This window comes from Schistocerca serialis, chromosome 4 (assembly GCF_023864345.2).
Source record: "Schistocerca serialis cubense isolate TAMUIC-IGC-003099 chromosome 4, iqSchSeri2.2, whole genome shotgun sequence".
Taxonomy (NCBI): Eukaryota; Metazoa; Arthropoda; class Insecta; order Orthoptera; family Acrididae; genus Schistocerca; species Schistocerca serialis.
This window is the reverse complement of record NC_064641.1, coordinates 64230156-64252008: the sequence shown is the minus strand read 5'-3', so window position 1 is coordinate 64252008 and position 21853 is coordinate 64230156. Positions and strand designations below refer to the sequence as shown.

Sequence of the window (21853 nt, the reverse complement as noted above, 5' to 3'; positions counted from 1 at the left end):
GATACTAGGAATGCATGGTGTTATCACAGTAGCTGATCAGTACATTCCAGACCAGGATAATACAGTCACCAGTGGTGTGCTCTGAAGTTGTTCTTTGGAGGGATCAGCAGTACCAGGATTGGATGTGATGGCCTGGGAAATCTGCTTTTGAAGTGGAATGATGTACCTGCAGTGAAGACTGAGGTGAAAATGGTGATGTATTTGTGTAAAGTTACCTGTGGAAGTGTACTGGGATGTGGCAGGAACAGGATAGTGGGTTGTAGCATCGAGAGTCTGTCGCTTGAATGGAAAAGGGAGAGGAGAGAGGCAAGGAAGGGAAAGGTTTATGAAAGTGTGCTGCTGTTGTAGCAACCATGTGTGAGGATGGAGTGGGAGCAGGTAAGGGGATAGAGGCAGATGGAGACAGGGGCTAGAGAGACTGGAGGCCAGAGGGGTCACAGAAACAAGGATATGTTGTAGGTAGAGTTCCCACCTGCGCAATTCTGAAAAGGTGTAGTTGGTTTGAGGACTCCAAATGGCCCAGTCTGTGTCCCAGTTATTGAAGTTAAGCACATAGTGTTGTGTGACATGTTCACAACAGGATGGTCCAGCTGTCACTTGGTCACAGTTTGGCTATGGCCATTGATCCGGACAGACAGATTGTTGTTACCATGCCCCCATAGAGTGTGGCACAGTAGTTGCACCTAAGTTGTTTGGCCTCATGATTGCTTTCACAGATTGTCCTGCCTTTATTGGGGTAAGGGATGCCTCTGACAGGACTGTAGTGGGCAGTTCAGGCTTGCCCACATGAAAGGTCAGCTCCAAATGGTGATAAAGAGACAGCAGAAGCACTCAGTTGCCCCTGCACAACATTGTATGCCTCAGTTCAACTACTTCACAGTCTTTGTTATCTGCGTTCTTCCCATCAACAACAGATTTTCAGAATTGTGCATCCCGGAATTGCTACAAAGATAGCCCTTGTTCTCATAACACCTGCATTGACATAGATACTGTGTGATCCACTGTACGGCGTGGAGGTTACCCCTTTGGCCTCAACCTCTACTAGTCCCTGTCCTCAACCTGCCTCTACCTTCTGCCACTCCAGCCTCACACACTTGCTGTCCCCCAAACATACCTGTGTGGTCCTTCCCCCTCTCTCCTGTCACATCCTCCTCCCCCCCCCCCCCCCCCCCCCTGCCTCCCAGTCATCCTTAAGCTGTAACTAACAGCCCACTGCCCTGTTCCCTCCACATTTTTGCACACACACTGCGCACTTACACAGGCAGCACTATAGCACCTTTCCCTACCCATACCCTGCTATCCTTCCCCGACCTGTGCCTCTTTTGTGTCCCTACTACGCACCCCACCAGAGTTGGCTGCTCATCACATTTGGGCCTCAGTGTTAAGAGACAACAGTGGCCATGTGGTGTGTTTGTGTGTGTGCGTGTGCATGCGCGCACTTGCATCTGAGGAAGGACCTTCTCTGATAGCTATTTGTATTTTTAAGTGTACTTTACATTTGCCTGTGTTTCGCTCATTACCTCCTGTGTGTGGTGAGTAGTAATGTATTGACGTATCATATTGTTTTTTTCACCCGTGTCACAGAAAATTTTTGTGTTGTTGTTGTGACATATTTTAAATTTTTGAAGTTTATACCTCTCGTTTGACTTAAAATGGTAATGTTGGAGATGTAACATTAATATGTTCACATTTGCAGACTCAAAAATTGATGAACTTATTGGTTCAGTTGAGAAGATATCCCTAGGTGATGAGCTTCAGCACCAGCTCGATGCCTTGCAGTGCCCATTCACTTGGGAAATGAAAGATATGCTGATTCACAAATCGCCAGTAAATGTCATAACGAGGTATTGTATTTGCCGTGCACAGGCATAAATGCTGGTATCTTAATTACTTGTAATTTTCACAGACTCAAATAAAATCATACATAAACTCAGAGAGTTGATGACAGGTACTTCGTATTTTTGCAGATGTGGTGATTAATGGGAAATAGTGAGGTGGTGAGTCTTTGACGATAAGAAATGCTACGTGTGAAGTACTGTTCATTAAGTAAAAGCTGGCCTCAGCGTGAAAGTTGGCTTGAAAACCTCAGTGATTTTCTAGTTGTGTTCCTATTGGAGCTAGTATTACTTTCCCTTCCCCCCTTCCTTGGAAGTGACTTACCCAGCCAGTTACAATAATATCTATAAAATGGGGTATTTGCAATAATATTAGATAAGTTATAGACACTAATTTGCCAGTGAACCTTCTTTGGCTGTTTGATATGAAAAGACGTTGTTGGTTTCCATGTCTTCTGGCAGGTATGGTTCTTAAAGTAAATGTTTTTGAAGCTAGCTGCAAGACAGTTAAAGGTACAGTTCAACAATCTACTATATAATGTAAAACAGATGGCTTCAGGTTACACAGAACCAGGGCTGTAAATGAACATAATTCGTGCATTCAAGTAATGGAAATTGTTGGTATAGATTCCGACTCACAGTAAAGATGATACATTAAGTTGCAGACAGACACAACATAAAGACTGTCACACATTTAGCATTTGGCCAAAGCCTCCTTCAGAAAGAAAATATTCCCATAAGCAAGCAAATCTCACACTATCTCCATTAGCTTGAACTGGAATGCAACCGTCACGTTGAGCGGGATTCTGGAGTTGGGCAGGGAAGAGGGAGGGATAGCAGAGGCAGGGAGCAGAAAAAGAGGGGAGCAGGGAATGGGAATGACAGGCAACTGCTTTGGCAGAAGGCAGCATACAGTGAGGGTGAGGGGATGGGAACAGGGAGGAGGTTATAGGACAGAGGTGGTGGAAACTGTTGGATAGAGGGTGTGAGCGCTAGGTTGAGGCCAGTATAATTTTGGGAGCAGAGAGTGTTGCAAGGATAACTCTCATCTGCACAGTTCAGAAAATCTGGTGGTTGAGGGGAGGTTACCATCAGGTACGAGTTTTGCATTTCAGTTTTCCAGGATGTGGCAGAGAACCTTTTTCTGAATGACTCGTCTTTTTGAGCAAATCAACGGTTTGTGTATTGGGTAAAGTAAACCACCATAATGTAAGAATTTGAAGGTCGCAAAAGCCGCCATTGAACATGAAAGAGTCTCGCTGAAACTGAATGTATTTTGTGGAGGAAATTGCGACAGAAATGTTATGCTGGCCTTCTTTGAATTTTCTCGATGTAGTCCGTTAATCCTGTCAGGTAAGGATCTCAGACTGTGCAGCAGCACTCCAGAAGAGGACGGACAAGCGTAGTGTAGACAGTCTCCTTAGTAGATCGGTTACATTTTCCAAGTGTTCTGCCAATAAAAGTCATTTTTTTGGTTTGTCTTCCCCACAACATTTCCTTTGTGTTCTTTCCAATTTAAATTGTTCGTAATTGTAATCCATAGGTATTAAGTTGAGTTTACAGCCTTTAGAGTTAAGCGATTTATAGCGTAATCAAAGTTTAATGGATTCCTTTTAGAATTCATGTGGATGACCTCTCACATTTCTTTATTTAGGGTGAGTTGCCAATTTACTCACTGTTCACATATCTTTTCTAAATCGTTTTGTAATTTGTTTTGATCTTCTGATAAGTTTACTAGATGATAAATAACAGCATCATCTGTAAGCAACCTAGGACGGATGCTTAGATTTTCTCCTAAATCATTTATATAGATAAGGGACAGCAGAGGGCCTGTAACACTACCTTGAGCAACTCCAGAAATCACTTCTGTTTTACTCTGACTTTCCATCATTTACAACAAACTGTGACTCCCCCCTGACAGGAAATCACAAATCCACTCACTATATTCCATAAGCATGCAATTTCACGGCAAGCGGCTTGTGTGGTGTAGTGTCAAAAGCCTTTTGGAAATCTGGTAAAATTGAATCCATTTGAAATCCCTTGTCAGTAGCACTCAACACTTGCATGTTTGTAAAGAGCTAGTTGTGTTTCACAAGAACAATGTTTTCTAAATCCATGTTGACTGTGTATCGATGGACCGTTCTCTTTGAGATAATCCATAATGTTCGAATGTGTATATGTTCCAAAATCCTGGTGCATATTGAAGTTAATGATAATGGGCCTGTAATTTAGTGAATTATTCTTACTACCTGTCTTGAATATTGGTATGACCTGTACAACATACCAATCTTTGGGTGCAGATTTTTTGTCGAGCAAGCAGTTGTATATGATTGTTAAGTATGGAGCTATTGCATCAGCATACTCTGAAAGGAACCTAACTGATGTACAGTTTAGATCAGAAGACTTGCTTTTATTAAGCGTTCTTGATTTGAATTCCAGAATATTTGCTCTGTCTTCTTTGTTGAAGGGATTTTGAAAGGCTGTGTTTGGCAACTCTGCTTTTGCAGCACTGTCGTCAATAGTTTTTCCATTGCTATTGTGCAGAGAAGGCATTGACTGCATCTTGCTGCTAGCATATTTTACATACAACCAGAATCTCTTTGGATTTTCTGCTGTGTTTCGAGACAAAGTTTCATTCTGGAAACTATTATAAGCATCTCGCATTGAGTGTCTGTAAAAGATTGCCAGTCTTGGAGATTTTGGATTCATTTAAGTTTGGCGTGCTTTTCTCATTGTTTCTGCAACAGTGTTCTGAACTGTTTTGTGTACCAAGGGGGGACAGCTCCGTCGTTTGTTAATTTATTTGATATCAATCTCTCAATTTCTGTCAATACTATTTCTTTGAATTCAAGGCACATCTGATGTATACCAACATTGTTGGTTTGGTAGGAGTGGAGATGGTCTCTCAGTTTGTCTCTCAGGAAGGCATTTTTATCTGCTTTTTTGAATAGATATATTTTTCGTTTATTTTTGGAGGATTTGGGGGTTACAGTATTCAATTTGCTACATCAACCCTGTGTTCACTAATCCCTGTCTGTTTTGATGCTCGTTGTTAGGTCAAGATTATTTGTTGCCAAGAGGTCAAGGTGTATTTTTACAACCATTTACTATTCGCGTGGGTAACTGCTTGAAGTAATTTTCAGAGAATGGGTTTAGTGCAAGTTCAGATGATGTTTTATGTGTACTCTGTTTGTATTTTTGCCAACATATTGAGAGTAAATTAAAGTCACCACCAACTATAATTGTAAAATAACAGAAAGTTGTAGTTGCAAGGTCAATGTAATAATTTTTTTTCTTTGCGAGTATTATTTACCATCATATAGTGGTTACTTTCTGAACTACCCTCATATTTTTGGCAGTTGCTTTTCGTGATCACTTTTCACTCTGTCTCTGTTTGTTATGTTTTCTGACATCTTTATTTTGATACATTCCTTAATTATGCTGTCCCGGAAACTGAGTGTTTGCACCATGTTGCTGGCCTCATCGTACTTCATTTCATGTTTATATCCGCGGCAATATTCGTTTGACAGCTGATTAGACCTTGATCATGGATGTAAGTAGTTATTTGACTTAAGCCATCTGCATAACTTACTAATTGGGAGTACAGAGGTGCCTCTAAATCATTAATGTAGACCAGCAAAAGGAAAGGGCCCAATATGGAGCCCTGAGGTACACGTTTTATTGTTTCATAGCTGGATTGGAAATGTTTGATCTGATAATTAATTTCATAATTCAGCTTTGTACGCTGCTTATGATTGGTCAGATAAATGATCAGTAGTTTTATGGATGTGGCATTTATATTGTAAGTTGGCGGCATCTCATTCAAGACGCGGAGGAGGCTCTACCGTCAGCTATCGAACGTACTGGGTGCAAATTGCTGCTCATGTCAGCGTGAATGACACCTGCCGCATTGGTTCTTAGGCAATTCTCAGTACCTTCCAGCTGAAGACCAGTTTGATGAAGGCAGTTACCACTGATGATGCAGGCTAAGCTCATTATTTGTGCATCATACCCAGAGTTGATTGCGATCCTTTGGTTTGGAGCAGAGTGGAAAGTCTAAACCAGAGGCTCAGACGATTCTGCGATGGTATCTCACGTAAATTTCTCTACCTCCATTATTGGGTGGAGAGTTGCACTTTTTTCAAGTGTACCTTCCACCACCCCCTTGGGATCAGTGATGAATTGCTGGCTGATATCGAAGAGAGCTCAGCCACATTATTCTCGGAGAATGCTCATCCTCACAGATTGGAAATAGAAAAGGGTTATATGATACAGGTAAACTGGAGGAACATCCATGGTGAGGTCTCAGAATTAGTGTTCCACATTAAAGATAATCGTGTCCACAGATAGTATTAGGAATAGGAAGTTGGTTGCAGCTGGAAGTGAATAGTAATGAGATACTAACTTCAGATTTGAATGTTTATCATAAGGATAGTCCGTTAGAAAGTGAGCTTATGGCCAACAAGGCTTTTGTTAATAATATGCTATACACACACACACACACACACACACAAGCACACGCACGACCACAGTCTCTGGCTACTGAGGCCAGATGGTGAGCAATAGCGCATGATGGGAGATGCAACTAGGTGATGGAGGTAAGGAGAAGGCTGGGGTGGGGTTGGGGAGGGATAGTGGGGTAGGGTTGGTGGGTTATTGCTTGTGGGAACATACAGGGACAAGGTGGAGGCAGGGTAGGGCAGGTAGGTGCAGGTTAGATGGAGAGGGGGTGGGGAGTGGAAAGGGGAGAAGTAAAAAAAAATCTGAGGGTGTGTTGGTGGAATAGTGGGCTGTGAAGAACTGAAATGGGAACAGGGGTGAAGCAGTCATTGAAATGAAGAATGTGTTGGGCTGCGTGCTCAGCAGCGGGGTGGTCCAGCTGTTTCTTGGCCACAGTTTGTCGGACAGATCACATGACTAGTTTCATAAGTGACCCTACCTTTGATGAGATAAGTGATTGGACTGGAGTAGGTGGTGGTGGTGGTGGTGGGAGGATGTATGGAACAGGTTTTGCATCTAGATATATTACAGGGGCGTGAGCCATGAGGCAAGGGGTTGGGAGCAGGCATTGTGTAGGAATGGGCAAGAATATTGTGTAGGTTCAATGGGTGGCAGAATACCACTGTGAGAGGGGTGGGGATAGTGGGAAGACATTCCTCATTTCAGGGTGCGATAGAGGTGGTCGAAACCCTGTCAGAGAATGTGATTCAATTGCTCCAGTTGTGGTGGTATTGAGTCATGGGGGAATGCTCCTTTGTGGCTGGATGGTGGGACTTGGGGAAGTGGTGTTGACTGAAGAGAGAAGGCATAGGAGATCTGTGCTTGTACAAGGTTGGGAGGGTAAGTACGGTCTATGAAGGCCTCATGGGACCCTCAGTATATTTCAAGAGGGACCGCTTGTCATTACACATGGTGGCTACGCTATATGGAAGGGATTTCTTGGTATGGAATGGGTGGCAGCTGTTGAAGTGGAGGTTTGCTAGTGGTTCGTAGGTTTGATATGGATAGAGGTACTGATGTAGCCGTCTGTGAGATGGGGGTCAGCATCAAAGAAGGTGGCTTGTTGGGTTGAATACGTGCTTGTTGAGTTGAGTGGGACCGGATGAAGCAAATCGAGGAGAAGGTGTTGAGGTTCTGGAGGAATGTGGATAGGGTGTCCTCACCCTCGATCCAGATCACGAAGGTGTCATCAGTGAATCTGAACCTTTAGGAAAGATTCCTGTAGTTGGCCCATGAATAGTTTGACATAAGATGGTGCCATGCAGGTGCCCATAGCTGTACCCCAGATTTGTTTGTAGTGAATGCTCATTTGCATGTTGAGGGATTTGGGGAATGATGGTGAGGCAAGGTTCAAGATTAAGAAATTCTGGAAAATTAACAGGGGGTGATTTGTGGGCTGTGGGGGTGGGTCATGGTTGGATGGAGGAGTGAACTGAATCAGGGAGGGTTCAAGATTCGTCATAGTCAACGGCTATGGGCACCCACACGGCACCATTCTGTACCAACCTGTTCATGAGCCATCTAGAGGAATCTTTCCTAAACACCCAGAATCCCAAACCCCTCACCTGGTTCCGATTCATTGATGACATCTTTATGTCCGGATTGAGGGTTTGGATATCCTAGCCTCATTCCTCCAGAACCTCAACACCTGCTCCCCTATTTGCTTCATCTGGTCCTACTCAACCGAACAAGCACCTGGTCCTACTCAAACCAACGAGCCACCTTCCTTGATGTTAACCTCCACCTCAAAGATGGCTACATCAGTACCTCTGTCCATATCAAATCTACCAACCACCAGCAATACCTCCACTTCGACAGCTGTCAACCAATCTATCCCAAGTAGTCCATTCCATATAACCTAGCCACCCGTGGGCATTGAATCTCTCAAAATATACCGAGAGACTTAGACCTTAGACCTTAATTACCCTCCCAACCTTGTTCAAAACCAGATCTCCCATGCCTTATCTTTCCAGTCGCCCACCACCTTCCAAATTCCCACCATCCAGCCACAGAGGAGCATTCCTTTCATTACTCAGTACCAGATAGTACTGAATCACATTCTCTGCCAGGGTTTTGACTGCTTCTAGTGATGTCCTGCAAAGAGGAGTGTCCTACCCACCTTCCTCCCCACTCCCCTCACAATGGTATTCTGCCACCTATTGAACCTACACAATATCCTTGTCCATCCCTGCACAACCCTTGCACGCAACCCTAGCCTCATGGCTCATATCCCTGTAAATGACATAGATGCAAGACCTGTTCCATACATCCTCCCACCACCGCTGACTTCAGTCCAGTTACAAGCATCACTTATCCGATCAGAGGCAGGGCTACCTTCGAAACCACTCATGTGATGTACAAGCTAAGCTGCAACCACTGTGCTGCATTCTATGTGGGCGCGACAACAAACAAGCTGTCTGTCTGCATGGATGGCCACTGACAAACTGGCCAAGAAACAGCTGGATCATCCCGTTGGTGATTACACCGCCCAACACAACTTTCTTCATTTCAATGGCTGCTTCACAGCGTGTGCTATCTGGATCCTTTTCACCAACACCAGCTTTTGTGAACTGAGCATGTGGGAACTCTCCCCATAACTCTCCTGGCCCCAACCTTTGCTAGTCATTGTCGTTACCCATTTGGCCCCTTCTCTGTTTTCATTCCACCACTACACAGCCCTCTATTCCACACACACACACACCCTCAGTCTTTTTACTTACGCTTCCACAAGCAGCACTTCATCGTCCCCCACCCCTACCTTGCTATCTCTCCCTGTCGCTGCCCCAGCCTCCTCCGTACCCCAACCATCTGCTTGCCTCCATCATGTGCGGCTACTCGCAGTCTGGCCTCAGTAGCCAGAGACTGTGGTGGTCGTGTGTGTGTGTGTGTGTGTGTGTGTGTGTGTGTGTGTGTGTGTGATGTCTGTTTTTTTCTGTTGTTTGAATGTATCATAAGGTTAGGTTAAATGCCAGTGGTAGTGGCATATTTATTGTAGTAAAGAACACAATAATATCTAGCATTTTTCTCATGATCCTGGATGTGCATTAATGTGTGTGAAGTTAAGCATTCAAAGTTGGGTCAAAGATGGTAATCGACTGCTTTTGTAGACAGCTTCTTTCAGGAGCTGTAGTGATTGATCACTTCAGAGAGCATTTGAATTTAATGAGTAAATTTGCTATTGTAATAGGGAGTGACTTCAGCTTGCCAGATATAGAATGAAAAAGGGAGGCTAACAACAGGGATTTGGGTGATGTTATTCTGAATGTTTTGTTTGAAAATTACTTTGAGCAGATATTTAGAGAACCAACTCTTGAATGTAAAGTCTTGACCTCCTAGCAACAAACAAATCTGAACTATTCAAAGCAGTTAATGTAGACGAGGGCACCAGTGGTCATAAGGCAGTGATGGCATCAATGAATACGGCTGTTATAAGGACTGTTAAGAAAGATAAGGCAATATTCTTGCTTAGTAAGTGTGCCAGGATACAAATTGCTCAGTATCTGAGTAGTTGGCATCGAATATTCAGTGCTGAGAACAATCTGGAGCACAAATGGAAAAAATTCAAAAGCATTGTTCAAGATATGCAAGTGCGTTCTGGACAACGTCTTAAAGGATGGTGAAGATACTCAGTAGTTCAATAGCCACATTAGAAAATGGCTTTGTATGAAAAGACAGATTCATCGCAGATTTAAAAGAATTTAAAACCTAGCTGACGAACAACAGCAGAATGAAGCGAAAATGAGCAAAAGGAGAGCATCGAGAGGACCATTCAATGATTTTGAAAGTAAAATTTTGCAACCTGATCTGATTAAAAGCCCTAAGAGATATTAGTGTTTCATAAAACCAGAAAGTGATTTGAAACAGTTGATTCCGCCACTCAGTGATGATACTGGCACTGAAACAGAAGGTGGCAGAGAGAAGACCGAAATACTGAAACTGGTCTTCTAAATTTGTTTCGCAACGGAAGATCAAAATACGCTCAAATCTTTCAGTCGTCATACAGATGACAAAATGGCAGCTATTGAGGTAAACAATCACAGAATAGAAAAGCAATTACACTTGCTTACTAGTGAAAAGGCTTCTGAACCAGATGGGGTACCTGTGAGATTCTATGGACATTACGCGAAAGAACTTGCTCTGCTTCTAGCAGCAGTTTATCATTGGTCACTGGAGCAAGTGACTGGAAGAAATTGCAGGTAATCTCAGCAGTACCACAAGGAAGTGTGGTAGGACAATTACCGAGTGAGGTGGCGCAGTGGTTAGATACTGGACTCGCATTCGGGAGGACGACGGTTCAGTCCCGCGTCTGGCCATCCTGATTTAAGTTTTCCGTGATTTCCCTAAAATCGCAAATGCTGGGATGGTTCCTTTGAAGGGGCACGGCCAACTTCCTTCCCCGTCCTTCCCAAATCCAATGAGACCGATGACCTCGCTGTCTCATCTCCTTCCCCAACCCCCCCCCCCCCCCAAGTTACTGTTCGCTGTAAATATAAATGATGTAATAGAAAAAGTCAGAAGCCTCATAATGCTGTTCACAGATGATGCAGTTGTCTTTAAGAAGGCAGCAATACCAGAAGACTGTAGTGACTCGTAGAGGACTTGAACATTGTGGGAACGGTTGACTCCGATTGTAAATGACTGTAACACAGTGCACGCATAAGAGGATAAATAAATCCACTACTGTACAACTACACTATTGATGGAAAGATTGCTTGCTGGAAATAGTATCTACTGTAAAACATCAAAGATTAACCATCTGGAGCAACCTTAAATGGATTAATAGAGAGATGACGAAGTGGAACACCATTTGTCACAGGATCGTTTAGGTGGTGCGGAAGTGTTACATGTGCTGAATAGTGTGTTCCCACCCATGCAAGTCCAAAGAGCTCTTACTGGGAAGACAACAGGATGGGTATTGATGCTGCTGTTGAGGTCATTGGTGGGCTGGTTTGCAGAATTTTCAGCAAACAGGTGGTCAAGTTGGTAATTCGGCAGTGACTATTCATGTTGGTAGACAGCATATGACGTGTGTAACAGTGCTTTTTTTGTATGTGGACCCTTCTTTAATTGTTTAGGGAGTTTCTGTGACTAGGTTGCAGCAGGGATTGTTTTGCAACTTGGCTGCATGTGAACAGATGGCACATGAGATTACAAGATATTAGCAGCGGTGCAAGGAGGGACTAGGATGCTTGATATATTTACTGAGCAATGGAATATCACATTAGGGATAAGATTATAAGGTTTTGTAGAGTGCAAGTGGTAGTTAAATTCCTGGTGAAGGATGCAATTTTAGTGTGTGTGTGTGTGTGTGTGTGTGTGTGTGTGGTGTTTTTTTGAGAGAGAGAGAGAGAGAGAGAGAGAGAGAGAGAGAGAGAGAGAGACAGTCAGTTGGTGACATTCGCCATGCACCAGTCGGCTACAGGATGGTAATTGTCTTTCCTCAGGTTTGTTTCCTGCCTCCATCCTGGAATTTCCACATTCTATTAAAATCTGAATATTCCTGTGGGAGCACCAGCTAATGTGTTTGTACTGTAGTTACTTCTCTTCAGTTATAATTACTTTTATTGATTTCATTGCAGTTACAATTTTGTTAATATTGTGTAAAGTGTACATGATCCATTCTTCTGATGAACATTCTGTAGGATGTAAAAGCATTCTGGCAGCTTAATTTTGAGGTGCAATTTCTCCTTCTTATTATTACTACTATTACATATTTCATATGTAATTACTAGTAATGTATGATTTGTTTCATTTTATTTGTAGGTTAGAGGAGAAAGAAGAGGAGCTAGATGGTGAAGAAGGGGCATTTTTATTGCTGCGACAATGCGGTCTGCAGCTTGCTTTGTGTTACGAGAACTGGTATAAAGGCGATATTGCTGCAGCTCGTGAACGCCAGCACACTTGTGACAGTTTAATAGAAAATGAAGATGCTCCTTATTTGGATGGCCTGAAACATATTAGTAGATCTTGTGCAGTACATCTTGCGTATCTGTCAGGAATAGTCTCAGATGCTCGCACATTACTGAGGAAAGTTATTCCTTTCAAGGAACTTAATGATGTTAGTAAAGCCTGTGTTGTTGGAATGAGAGGGATTGTTCTAATGGAATATGGATATCAGGGAACAAGCCAGTCAGTACCATACATCGAACAAGCATTAGAACTGGATCCATCAAGTGGTCAGTACTGTGATTAAAGTACTTGTATCATTGCTTTTTCATTTACATTTAACAGTATCTATACAGTGTGTAATAATCCAAAGTGTAACTTGTTAGCTTGAAAGAGAACCTTCAATCAGAATTTAGACTTATGAAGGTAAAAGAATCAGAAATGTAAACGAGTAAGAGCATTTCAGAACCGTGGACTACTTCATCTAGAAACAGGCAATTTAAAGAGATTACAAACCACTCCCCACTAAAATTCTTTTAACACCCCAAGCAAGATAGGAATTGGATTCCTACACGACTTCCAGTAAAATGTCTCATTCACTCAATATATTTCACCACTTGTCATTAATTGGCAGTTGATTCAGAAAACATCTTTATTTAGTGTATGAAATTATTTTTCCTTTCGTCTTTCCCTCTCCTTCCCCTTTCCTGATGAGGCAACAGTTTGTTGCAAAAGCTTGAATTTTGTGTGTATGTTTGTGTTTGTTTGTGTGTCTATCGATGTGCCAGCACTTTCGTTAGGTAAGTCACATCATCTTTGTTTTTAGATAAATTATTTTATTGATTAGATAGAAAATCTAGGCACCAAGCGGTGGCAGAAAAAACACAAAAAATGGTTTTAACTGGCAAGCTATGGAAGCCAGTGGCTCCTTCCTCAGGCGACAGGGTTAAAGGGGAAGGAAGAGGGGTGAAGGAAAAGGACTGAAGAGCTCTGGGACGTTTCCAGCCCTTTTCCTTCACCCCTCTTCCTTCCCCTTCAACCCTTCTACCTGAAGAAGGAACCACTGGCTCCCAAAGCTTGCCATTTACAACCATCTTTTATGTGTGTGTTCTGTCGCTGCTTGGTGAGTAGATTTTTTTATCTGTACAATAAAATTATTTTATTTGGTTTATCCGTTTATTTGATTTGCAGTGGTCAACATGTTTGTCATTAAAAGAACAGGTTTTGCAGTTTTGAAGGTGTAGTAGAGCTTGGATATGCACATATTGGTTGCATATTTTTTCATAAAAAATTATGGATCTCTTGAAATAAATTTTTACTTTGCATAAAAAAGTAATATATTACAGCAAGACCTGTTATTGTAATGTGAAAGCTTTCAGAGCAATTTCATGATTTCTAAAATTTTGTTGTTGATATGCTGTTGTGGACTGAACTTACTTGGTATGCCAAATATTCTTTCTCTGTCTGTAGAGAACGTCTTTAGAAGTGGTGGAGATCGTATCTTTGAACCACAGCACACAGTGGCTTACTGCTGCCAAGTGAAATTTTACAGCAAGGTACATTTATGCGGGGACTTTAAATCATGTGTTTCTGAAATTTGAGTGTAGTTGGGATATACCGGTTGTTGTCACACACTATCCCTACCAGCCCTCTATGGAAGTCTGGCGCACTTCCTCTTTCCAGTTTGTGTACATAGAGAAAACTATAGCAAAACAGGCTATTTCATTAGTATAGGCTTGATAGTAGTTGATACAGTTTGCTCGGAGGCAGTAAGTGTATTAGCACTGGTGGAGCTATCTAAAAGTGATATTACTGAGGATGAGGGAAAAGCTAGAAAATGTCTGAAAAGGGCGTAATTGTATCATTCTCCCCAGTCACTAGGTTTGATTGTATCAGTCGCAGCATGAGATCAATTAGAGAGAGAGAGATGAACCGGGAGTTGAGTAAGGCCACACTAATGTAGAGCTCAAAACTGCAATTAATCTGAACACTAAAACAAGCCACTTTGGTTATACTACCACCGAGTCTATAAGAGGTGTTTAAAATATATAAAGAATATATTTGATAAGTAAATGGATTTTGTTTGTTTGCCCACTGAATTGCAAAGTTTATGACAATTTTATAAATACCTGTGGGCTGATCAGCACATTTTGTTTGGTAACTAAATGATGTAGTGGTGCGGCCAGACCACATTTTAGTGAGCTTTGATGTTGTGCTGTTCACCATTTTTGCATAGCTATTTAAATACTGCATTGGAAAGGCACATCTTTCAATCCCACAATACTCCTGGCCCGAACCTTTGCTAGCCCCTGTCTGACACCCACTTCTACCTCCACCCCTTTGTCTTATCTGCCGCCCTCCACCCCTCCCCCACATACACACACTTGATTCATTCTACAATCACAACCTCTCTCTGCCCCCCAATCCACTTCTCCTTGTCATTGTGCATCTCTTGCTACTTGTGCTGTCGTAAACTTGCAGATGTGACATTCCCCCTTCCAGTGACCAGCTACTCCCTCGCTCCCAATGCCTTTCCTCCTCCCTGTTTCCTTTCTCCACCCGCCCTATCCTTTTGATACAACCCCTCACTCTACTCAAGCTACAGTGCTAGTTATTTATACCTCACTAATAATTTTCCATTACATTATTTAAGAATAAGGAAGTTATTTAAAGAAGCATCTGCATATCAACACTAATAGGGGATGACACAGGGATGGGATAAAATTTGAAATTGGTACCGCATTGGTAGCAGAAGTGGGGTGTAAGGTATCAAATTGTGTGGCTGTAAGGGCATTTAGGTACCGTGGAGTGATGCAGACCGTGCAGTCTCAGTATGTGCGTTTTTCCAACATTGTGACTGTTTGACATCAGCTTGACAAGAGTTTTGATGCCACACTGTAAAGATCTGTCATTAAACACAGTCTCAGTGTTGATTCAAAACCTCAAAGAGACTGTTTCTGCTTTGAAGAGTGAGCGTAATGTGGTTGTACGCTCGTATGTACTCAAAAATGTTGATTCGTGCAAGCTGCCACAGAAAAGAGTCCTTGTTGTTCAATTACAAAAACTTGGCTTGTCATTGCAGCTCAACTGTCAAAGCATTCAAAAAATACTCGCATCAACTTAAGTTTCACCTCTACAGACTTAATATTGTGTGAATGTAGAATTTGTTAATTCATGGCTAAGTCAGTTAGGGTACAAACTTCATTCAAATTTTTTGGAAATCCGATCAAGCCCGTTTTCATGTAGATGGTTATGTTAATAAGTAGAACTTTCATTATTGAGTTTTAGGAAAACCTTTTCAGCTTCACCAGCCTTTTTTTCTTTCTTTTAAAAAATATAGGATGAATGAGGTGATGCAGTCACGGTGACCTCTGAACATTATGTCAGCACGGTATAAATGGGGGGTGGGAACCTTGTTTCACAAAGCGCCTAGTATCCAGCACACGTTGGTGTATCGATTATCCATAGATTTGGAAATGCATAACTGTTGGTTTTTTGAACATATTCTTAAGTTTATTTCTGAATGAATCATAAGTTGATTTTTGCGTGCATAGTGTACGTAATGTCTCTGCGAGGGAATCCCCATTGTATCTCGAAATAAACTTTACTGCAGAAGGAAGGGGACGAGGCTATACAAGCAGTCACAGAATTAGTGGCGACAAGATTATTTGTTAGAACGAGGAAGGAGAAGAAATGGGGAAATGAGACAAATTATGGAAGAATATTACTATTCCAAATTTATGTAAAAATTTTGTAGTACTACTTTTTGATCTCAAGCTTGAGAAGCTGGAGCATATATTATATCCTGTTGTGCTAACAGAAGTGACCGTTTGTGCCAAAACAGTCTTCTTTACTTGGTGTGTTACAATCACTGCAGTATTGGACAGGTCTATTTCGTTTTACCTAGCAGACAGTGACAAAATGCACATAATCAGATCTAGAAACCACACCAGTATTGCTAGAAACCACACCAGTATTGGGTACTGTTTGTATTAACAGCTTTTTCAGTATTAGACGACGACATTTTGTGTTTTCATGTAGCAAAACCTATGATGAAGTTTGATGAGGTATTAGATCCTTTCACAGTAAGGAAAGCATGCCATGTAAAGCTGTAGCAATGTTAGAGAGAGAAAAAAGTTCTAAGACTTAAAGGATTGAAGAAATGTGTACTTGTCTTGGTTTCATGTATCCTATATTTAATTTTATGTTACACAAAAAAAGCAAGCTGTTAGCTAACAGGCAATAAAGAGTGCAAATTTTCTGGAGAGTTCTTGTTCTCTGGGTTACAAATAATCCCAGCCAATATTAATTGCGAGTGTTCCCCCCCCCCCTTCCACTTTGGCACACTGAAGACCAAACGACAAGTCTTACATTTCCTTGAACACATGTTTTATATATCACACTCTTCAGAAAGATGTGCGCTCCAAAATGAACATATTTTTGAAAAGTCCATTTTTTTTACAACTTTTTGATGTCCTACCTCAAATCTCAAATGCTCTAGAGAGGAGGGGGGGGGGGGGCACCACTATCTAGTATTGCCACAGTCTGGAAGTATCGTTGTGTTTACGTTTAGTAATTTTGCTGTTTCTTCTTTGTTTATTACTCACATGTCAAATGAAAACAAAATGGATTTCTGTGGCTGGGAGCTATCAAGTGAATTACGATACATTCATGTAATTATGGAAGGCTAAAATACATTATTAGTTTCAGATTTTATTTTATTTCCACTTTTCTGACAGTCAAGCATTAATCTCCCTGTAGACCAATGAAGTTAATTTTATCGGTTTGCTAAAGAAATTTGACTTTTATTTATCTTTTCCGCTGAGGCAGTCATTTTATTTGAAACAAAGTGTTTAATTTCCATCCTTGTAACCATTGATGCCACTTCCTTATACACAAATATTCCGCACGTCCAGGGCCTCGCTGTGATGGAGCATTTCCTTTCACGCCGATCACCTGCCACCCTACCTAAAACCTCTTTCCTCATCACCTTAGCCAGCTTCATCCTGACCCACAACTTCTTCACTTTTGAAGGCCAGACATACCAACAATTAAAGGGAACAGCCATGGGTACCAGGATGGCCCCCTCATACGCCAACCTATTCATGGGTCGCTTAGAGTAAGCCTTCTTGGTTACCCAGGCCTGCCAACCCAAAGTTTGGTACAGATTTATTGATGACATCTTCATGATCTGGACTCACAGTGAAGAAGAACTCCAGAATTTCCTCTCCAACCTCAACTCCTTTGGTTCCATCAGATTCACCTGGTCCTACTCCAAATCCCATGCCACTTTCCTTGACGTTGACCTCCACCTGTCCAATGGCCAGCTTCACACGTCCGTCCACATCAAACCCACCAACAAGCAACAGTACCTCCATTATGACAGCTGCCACCCATTCCACATCAAACGGTCCCTTCCCTACAGCCTAGGTCTTCGTGGCAAACGAATCTGCTCCAGTCCGAAATCCCTGAACCATTACACCAACAACCTAACAACAGCTTTCGCATCCCGCAACTACCCTTCCGACCTGGTACAGAAGCAAATAACCAGAGCCACTTCCTCATCCCCTCAAACCCAGAATCCCCCACAGGGGAACCACAAAAGTGCCCCACTTGTGACAGGATACTTTCCGGGACTGGACCAGACTCTGAATGTGGCTCTCCAGCAGGGATACGACTTCCTCAAATCCTGCCCTGAAATGAGATCCATCCTTCATGAAATCCTCCCCACTCCACCAAGAGTGTCTTTCCGCCGTCCACCTAACCTTCGTAACCTGTTAGTTCATCCCTACGAAATCCCCAAACCACCTTCCCTACCCTCTGGCTCCTATCCTTGTAAGCGCCCCCCGGTGTAAAACCTGTCCCATGCACCCTCCTACCACCACCTACTCCAGTCCTGTAACCCGGAAGGTGTACACGATCAAAGGCAGAGCCACATGTGAAAACACCCACGTGATTTACCAACTGACCTGCCTACACTGTGATGCATTCTATGTGGGAATGACCAGCAACAAACTGTCCATTCGCATGAATGGACACAGGCAGACAGTGTTTGTTGGTAATGAGGATCACCCTGTGGCTAAATATGGCTTGGTGCACGGCCAGCACATCTTGGCACAGTGTTACACCGTCCGGGTTATCTGGATACTTTCCACCAACACCAACCTATCGGAACTCCGGAGATGGGAACTTGCTCTTCAATATATCCTCTCTTCCCGTTACCCACCAGGCCTCAATCTCCGCTAATTTCAAGTTGCCGCCGCTCACACCTCACCTGTCATTCAACATAATCTTTGCCTCTGCACTTCCGCCTCGACTGACATCTCTGCCCAAACTCTTTGTCTTTAAATATGTCTGCTTTTGTCTGTATATGTGTGGATGGATATGTGTGTGTGTGTGAGTGTATACCCGTCCTTTTTTCCCCCTAAGGTAAGTCTTTCCACTCCCGGGATTGGAATGACTCCTTACCCTCTCCCTTAAAACCCACTTCCTTTCGTCTTTCCCTCTCCTTCCCTCTTTCCTGATGAGGCAACAGTTTGTTGCGAAAGCTTGAATTTTGTGTGTATGTATGTGTCTGTTTGTGTTTCTATCGACCTGCCAGCGCTTTCGTATGGTAAGTCACATCATCTTTGTTTTTAAATATATTTTTCCCGCGTGGAATGTTTCCCTCTATTATATATATATATATATATAAAAAATAGAGGGAAACATTCCATGTGGGAAAAAATATATCTAAAAACAAAGATGATGAGACTTACCAAACAAAAGCGCTGGCAGGTCGATAGACAAACAAACATACACACAAAATTCAAGCTTTCGCAACAAACAGTTGCTTCATCAGGAAAGAGGGAAGGAGAGGGAAAGAGGAAAGGATGTGGGTTTTAAGGGAGGGGGTAAGGAGTCATTACAATCCCGGGAGCGGAAAGACTTCCCTTAGGGGGAAAAAAGGACAGGTATACACTCGCACACACACCCGTATTCAACCGCACATACACAGACACAAGCAGACATTTGTAAAGGCCTCTCATATCCAATGCAATTTCCATACCTATACAATACATTTTAAGCGTCAAATACTGTTTTGTAACTTTCCTCTCTATTTCCCCTGATTAATTCACATTTTCCCATTTCTCTGTACTGCTCTGTAAAAGCACTTTCTTATTTCAAATTGCATAATCTCCAGTACTAAAACAAGTGCTGATAACCAACACTATTCAGCAGATAATTGCAGTGAACTTCCAAGATTTAGGAAAATGCCTATAACATTTTCATGGACATTAATACATGATTTACAGCTAACTTACTTTTGTTAAGTTTCGAAAAGATTCACTGCATGCAGTTCAGATTATGAAAGAGGTTTTCACCCAGTAGATGCATAAATTATTAAAAAGTACCAATGACAGTTTTAAGTTCCTAGGATTACAACATGATAATATAAATTCAGTTGGGAGGAGCATACCAAAGAATTTCTGAAGTGTCTATGCAAATCTGTATGTGCATTGTGAATGTTGTCAGACGTAGGTAACATAAAGTGTCATATGGTATTTTGTGGTAGCTCTTCAAGCCAAAGAAAAGTTTTCAAGTCCAAATGCGTGTAAACACACATGATTGGTAATGTGAATTTGTGAGCAGTCTGAGGAAGCTTGTTCCCAGAATTCTTTATACTAACTACTGTTTCTCAGTATATTTGTTTTTTCATGAAAATTGTTGTAAATAGTATATTGCTTTTTCCAACAAATAGGATGTTCACGAAATCAGTAGTATGAACAAGAGCAATATACATAAATAGTTGAAGTCAATTCCTTTAACTCAAAAATTGGCCCACTAATTCAGGAACACACATTTTCAGTAACCATAAGAAGTTTAGCTTCAAATAAAGGTCAGTTTAAAAGAAGTCTGAAAGACTTACTTGTGGCTGACCACTTTGACTCTGCTGATGAACTTCTAAACAGCACCAGTTGATGTACTATATGTATCATTACTATTATTATTAGTGTTTTTAAAATTAAAATAACATAATGAAAAAATCTTACTTATTCCACATACATATTCACGGAATGAGAAGTTCATCTAATCTAATCTAAAGTCTTGATAATCGGACTTTGTTTTGTAGCTACCTTTTCTGGCCAATGAGCTCAGTATGATTCTCAAGTATTATTTGGATTGTGTCCCTACTGTCCCTGCTTATGATATTATACATGTAGTTCCTTTTTACCGGGTGCTCTTATATGTAAAAAAGGAGTATAAAGAGACTATTACAATCATAAGTACAATACATCAGGACACCAGATCCATGTCGTAATCATTCTAAATTCTGCAGTCTCAGAGAATTGAAACCACACTGCAGTGTGGTTTCAGATCTCTGAGACTGCAGGTGCGTGTGCAAGTTGTGTGTGTGTGTGTGTGTGTGTGTGTGTGTGTGGTGTGTGTGTGTGTGTGTGTGTGTGTGTGTGTGTCTCCTGCTGACAAAGACCTTAATGGCCGAAAGATATAATTGTGTGAATCTTTTTGTTGTGCCTATTGCGACGCGACATCTCCGCTGTTTGATGAATGGCAACTTTCCTTCTCTGGTATTGTTACATTCCATCCTGGAGTTTCCATCGTTTCATTCTAAATTCTTTTATTGTATTTCTCAGCCTTGAGTCAAACAAATAGTATCCTGACTGGGCTAGTTTTATTTTTAGATGTTCTGTTCAAAAAGAAAGAAAATAGGGAATAGTAAAATGCTAGTAAACTAAATTTGAAACCAAACTAACATCTATACACAAATGTATGCACTTAAAACTGTTACACAGTAACTCACAACAGATTAGGAGTGGTGGTTGCAGTGTCAGCAGCATGTGTCCACACTGATGGAAATGAATGCCACAGTTGGCTACATAGTAGTATCAGGTTGGTAACCCATTAAATCACAAATATAAGTTACTGGTGTAGGCCAGCTAGACGTGCACTAAAAGCAGGACAGTGGAAGCCCACCTGAAGGCGCGATCCATGAGTAGCAAACTTCCAGCTGCTGGCTGCAAGGACAGGGTATTTGTTTTGACTTGAGCAACTAAATGCCTTGGAAAATATGCATTCTGTGAAAAAAATGTTCCAGTTCAGAAATTAATATTTTCAAAGGGAACCTCTGTTTTTGATAAAACTGGCTGCCCTGAATCCCCCCTCCACCACAGAGAAATCAGCTTCTTATTTTTAAATCCCAACCCCCGATTTTATTCAAATGGGAATCCTCTTTTTATTTCTGATTTGGATTCTATGCCATAAAGTAACTAGAATTTCCCTGAAACATTCCTGTTCCATTTATGGTAACCAACACTATAATTGATAAATGTCAATTTTTTCCAATTTCTCAAATTAAGAACCTGCTTGTTTCATTTGTGATAAAGATGTAAACTTTTTGTTCTAAACAGTTGATGAGTTCCCTCATAAGTCATCATCAGGGTGAATGATTTCGGTTTGTTCTTCAGTCCAGTTGCCACAACACTTATGCCTGTCACTATGCAGTTACTGGTAGAATACAATCTACAACAATTGTAAGGAAAACAGTGATAGGCACACCTGCCACGGATAAACATACTGAGTGAACTCTCCCACATACTCGACCCACTGCTTAGTGCCCCACTGCAGTGTTG

The 21853-nt window shown here is 41.7% G+C and overlaps 1 protein-coding gene across 4 annotated transcripts in view; it reads left to right on the top strand.

Moving 5' to 3' along the window:
* Positions 1 to 21853, top strand: part of LOC126473172 (uncharacterized) — an 84310-nt gene that overhangs the window by 22152 nt on the left and 40305 nt on the right. For all 4 annotated transcript variants that reach the window (XM_050100052.1, XM_050100053.1, XM_050100051.1 and 1 more), the window contains exons 3-4: positions 1697 to 1844; positions 12099 to 12511. In XM_050100052.1, coding sequence (XP_049956009.1) covers positions 1697 to 1844; positions 12099 to 12511 — 561 coding nt within the window. The remainder of the gene's footprint in view (positions 1 to 1696; positions 1845 to 12098; positions 12512 to 21853) is intronic.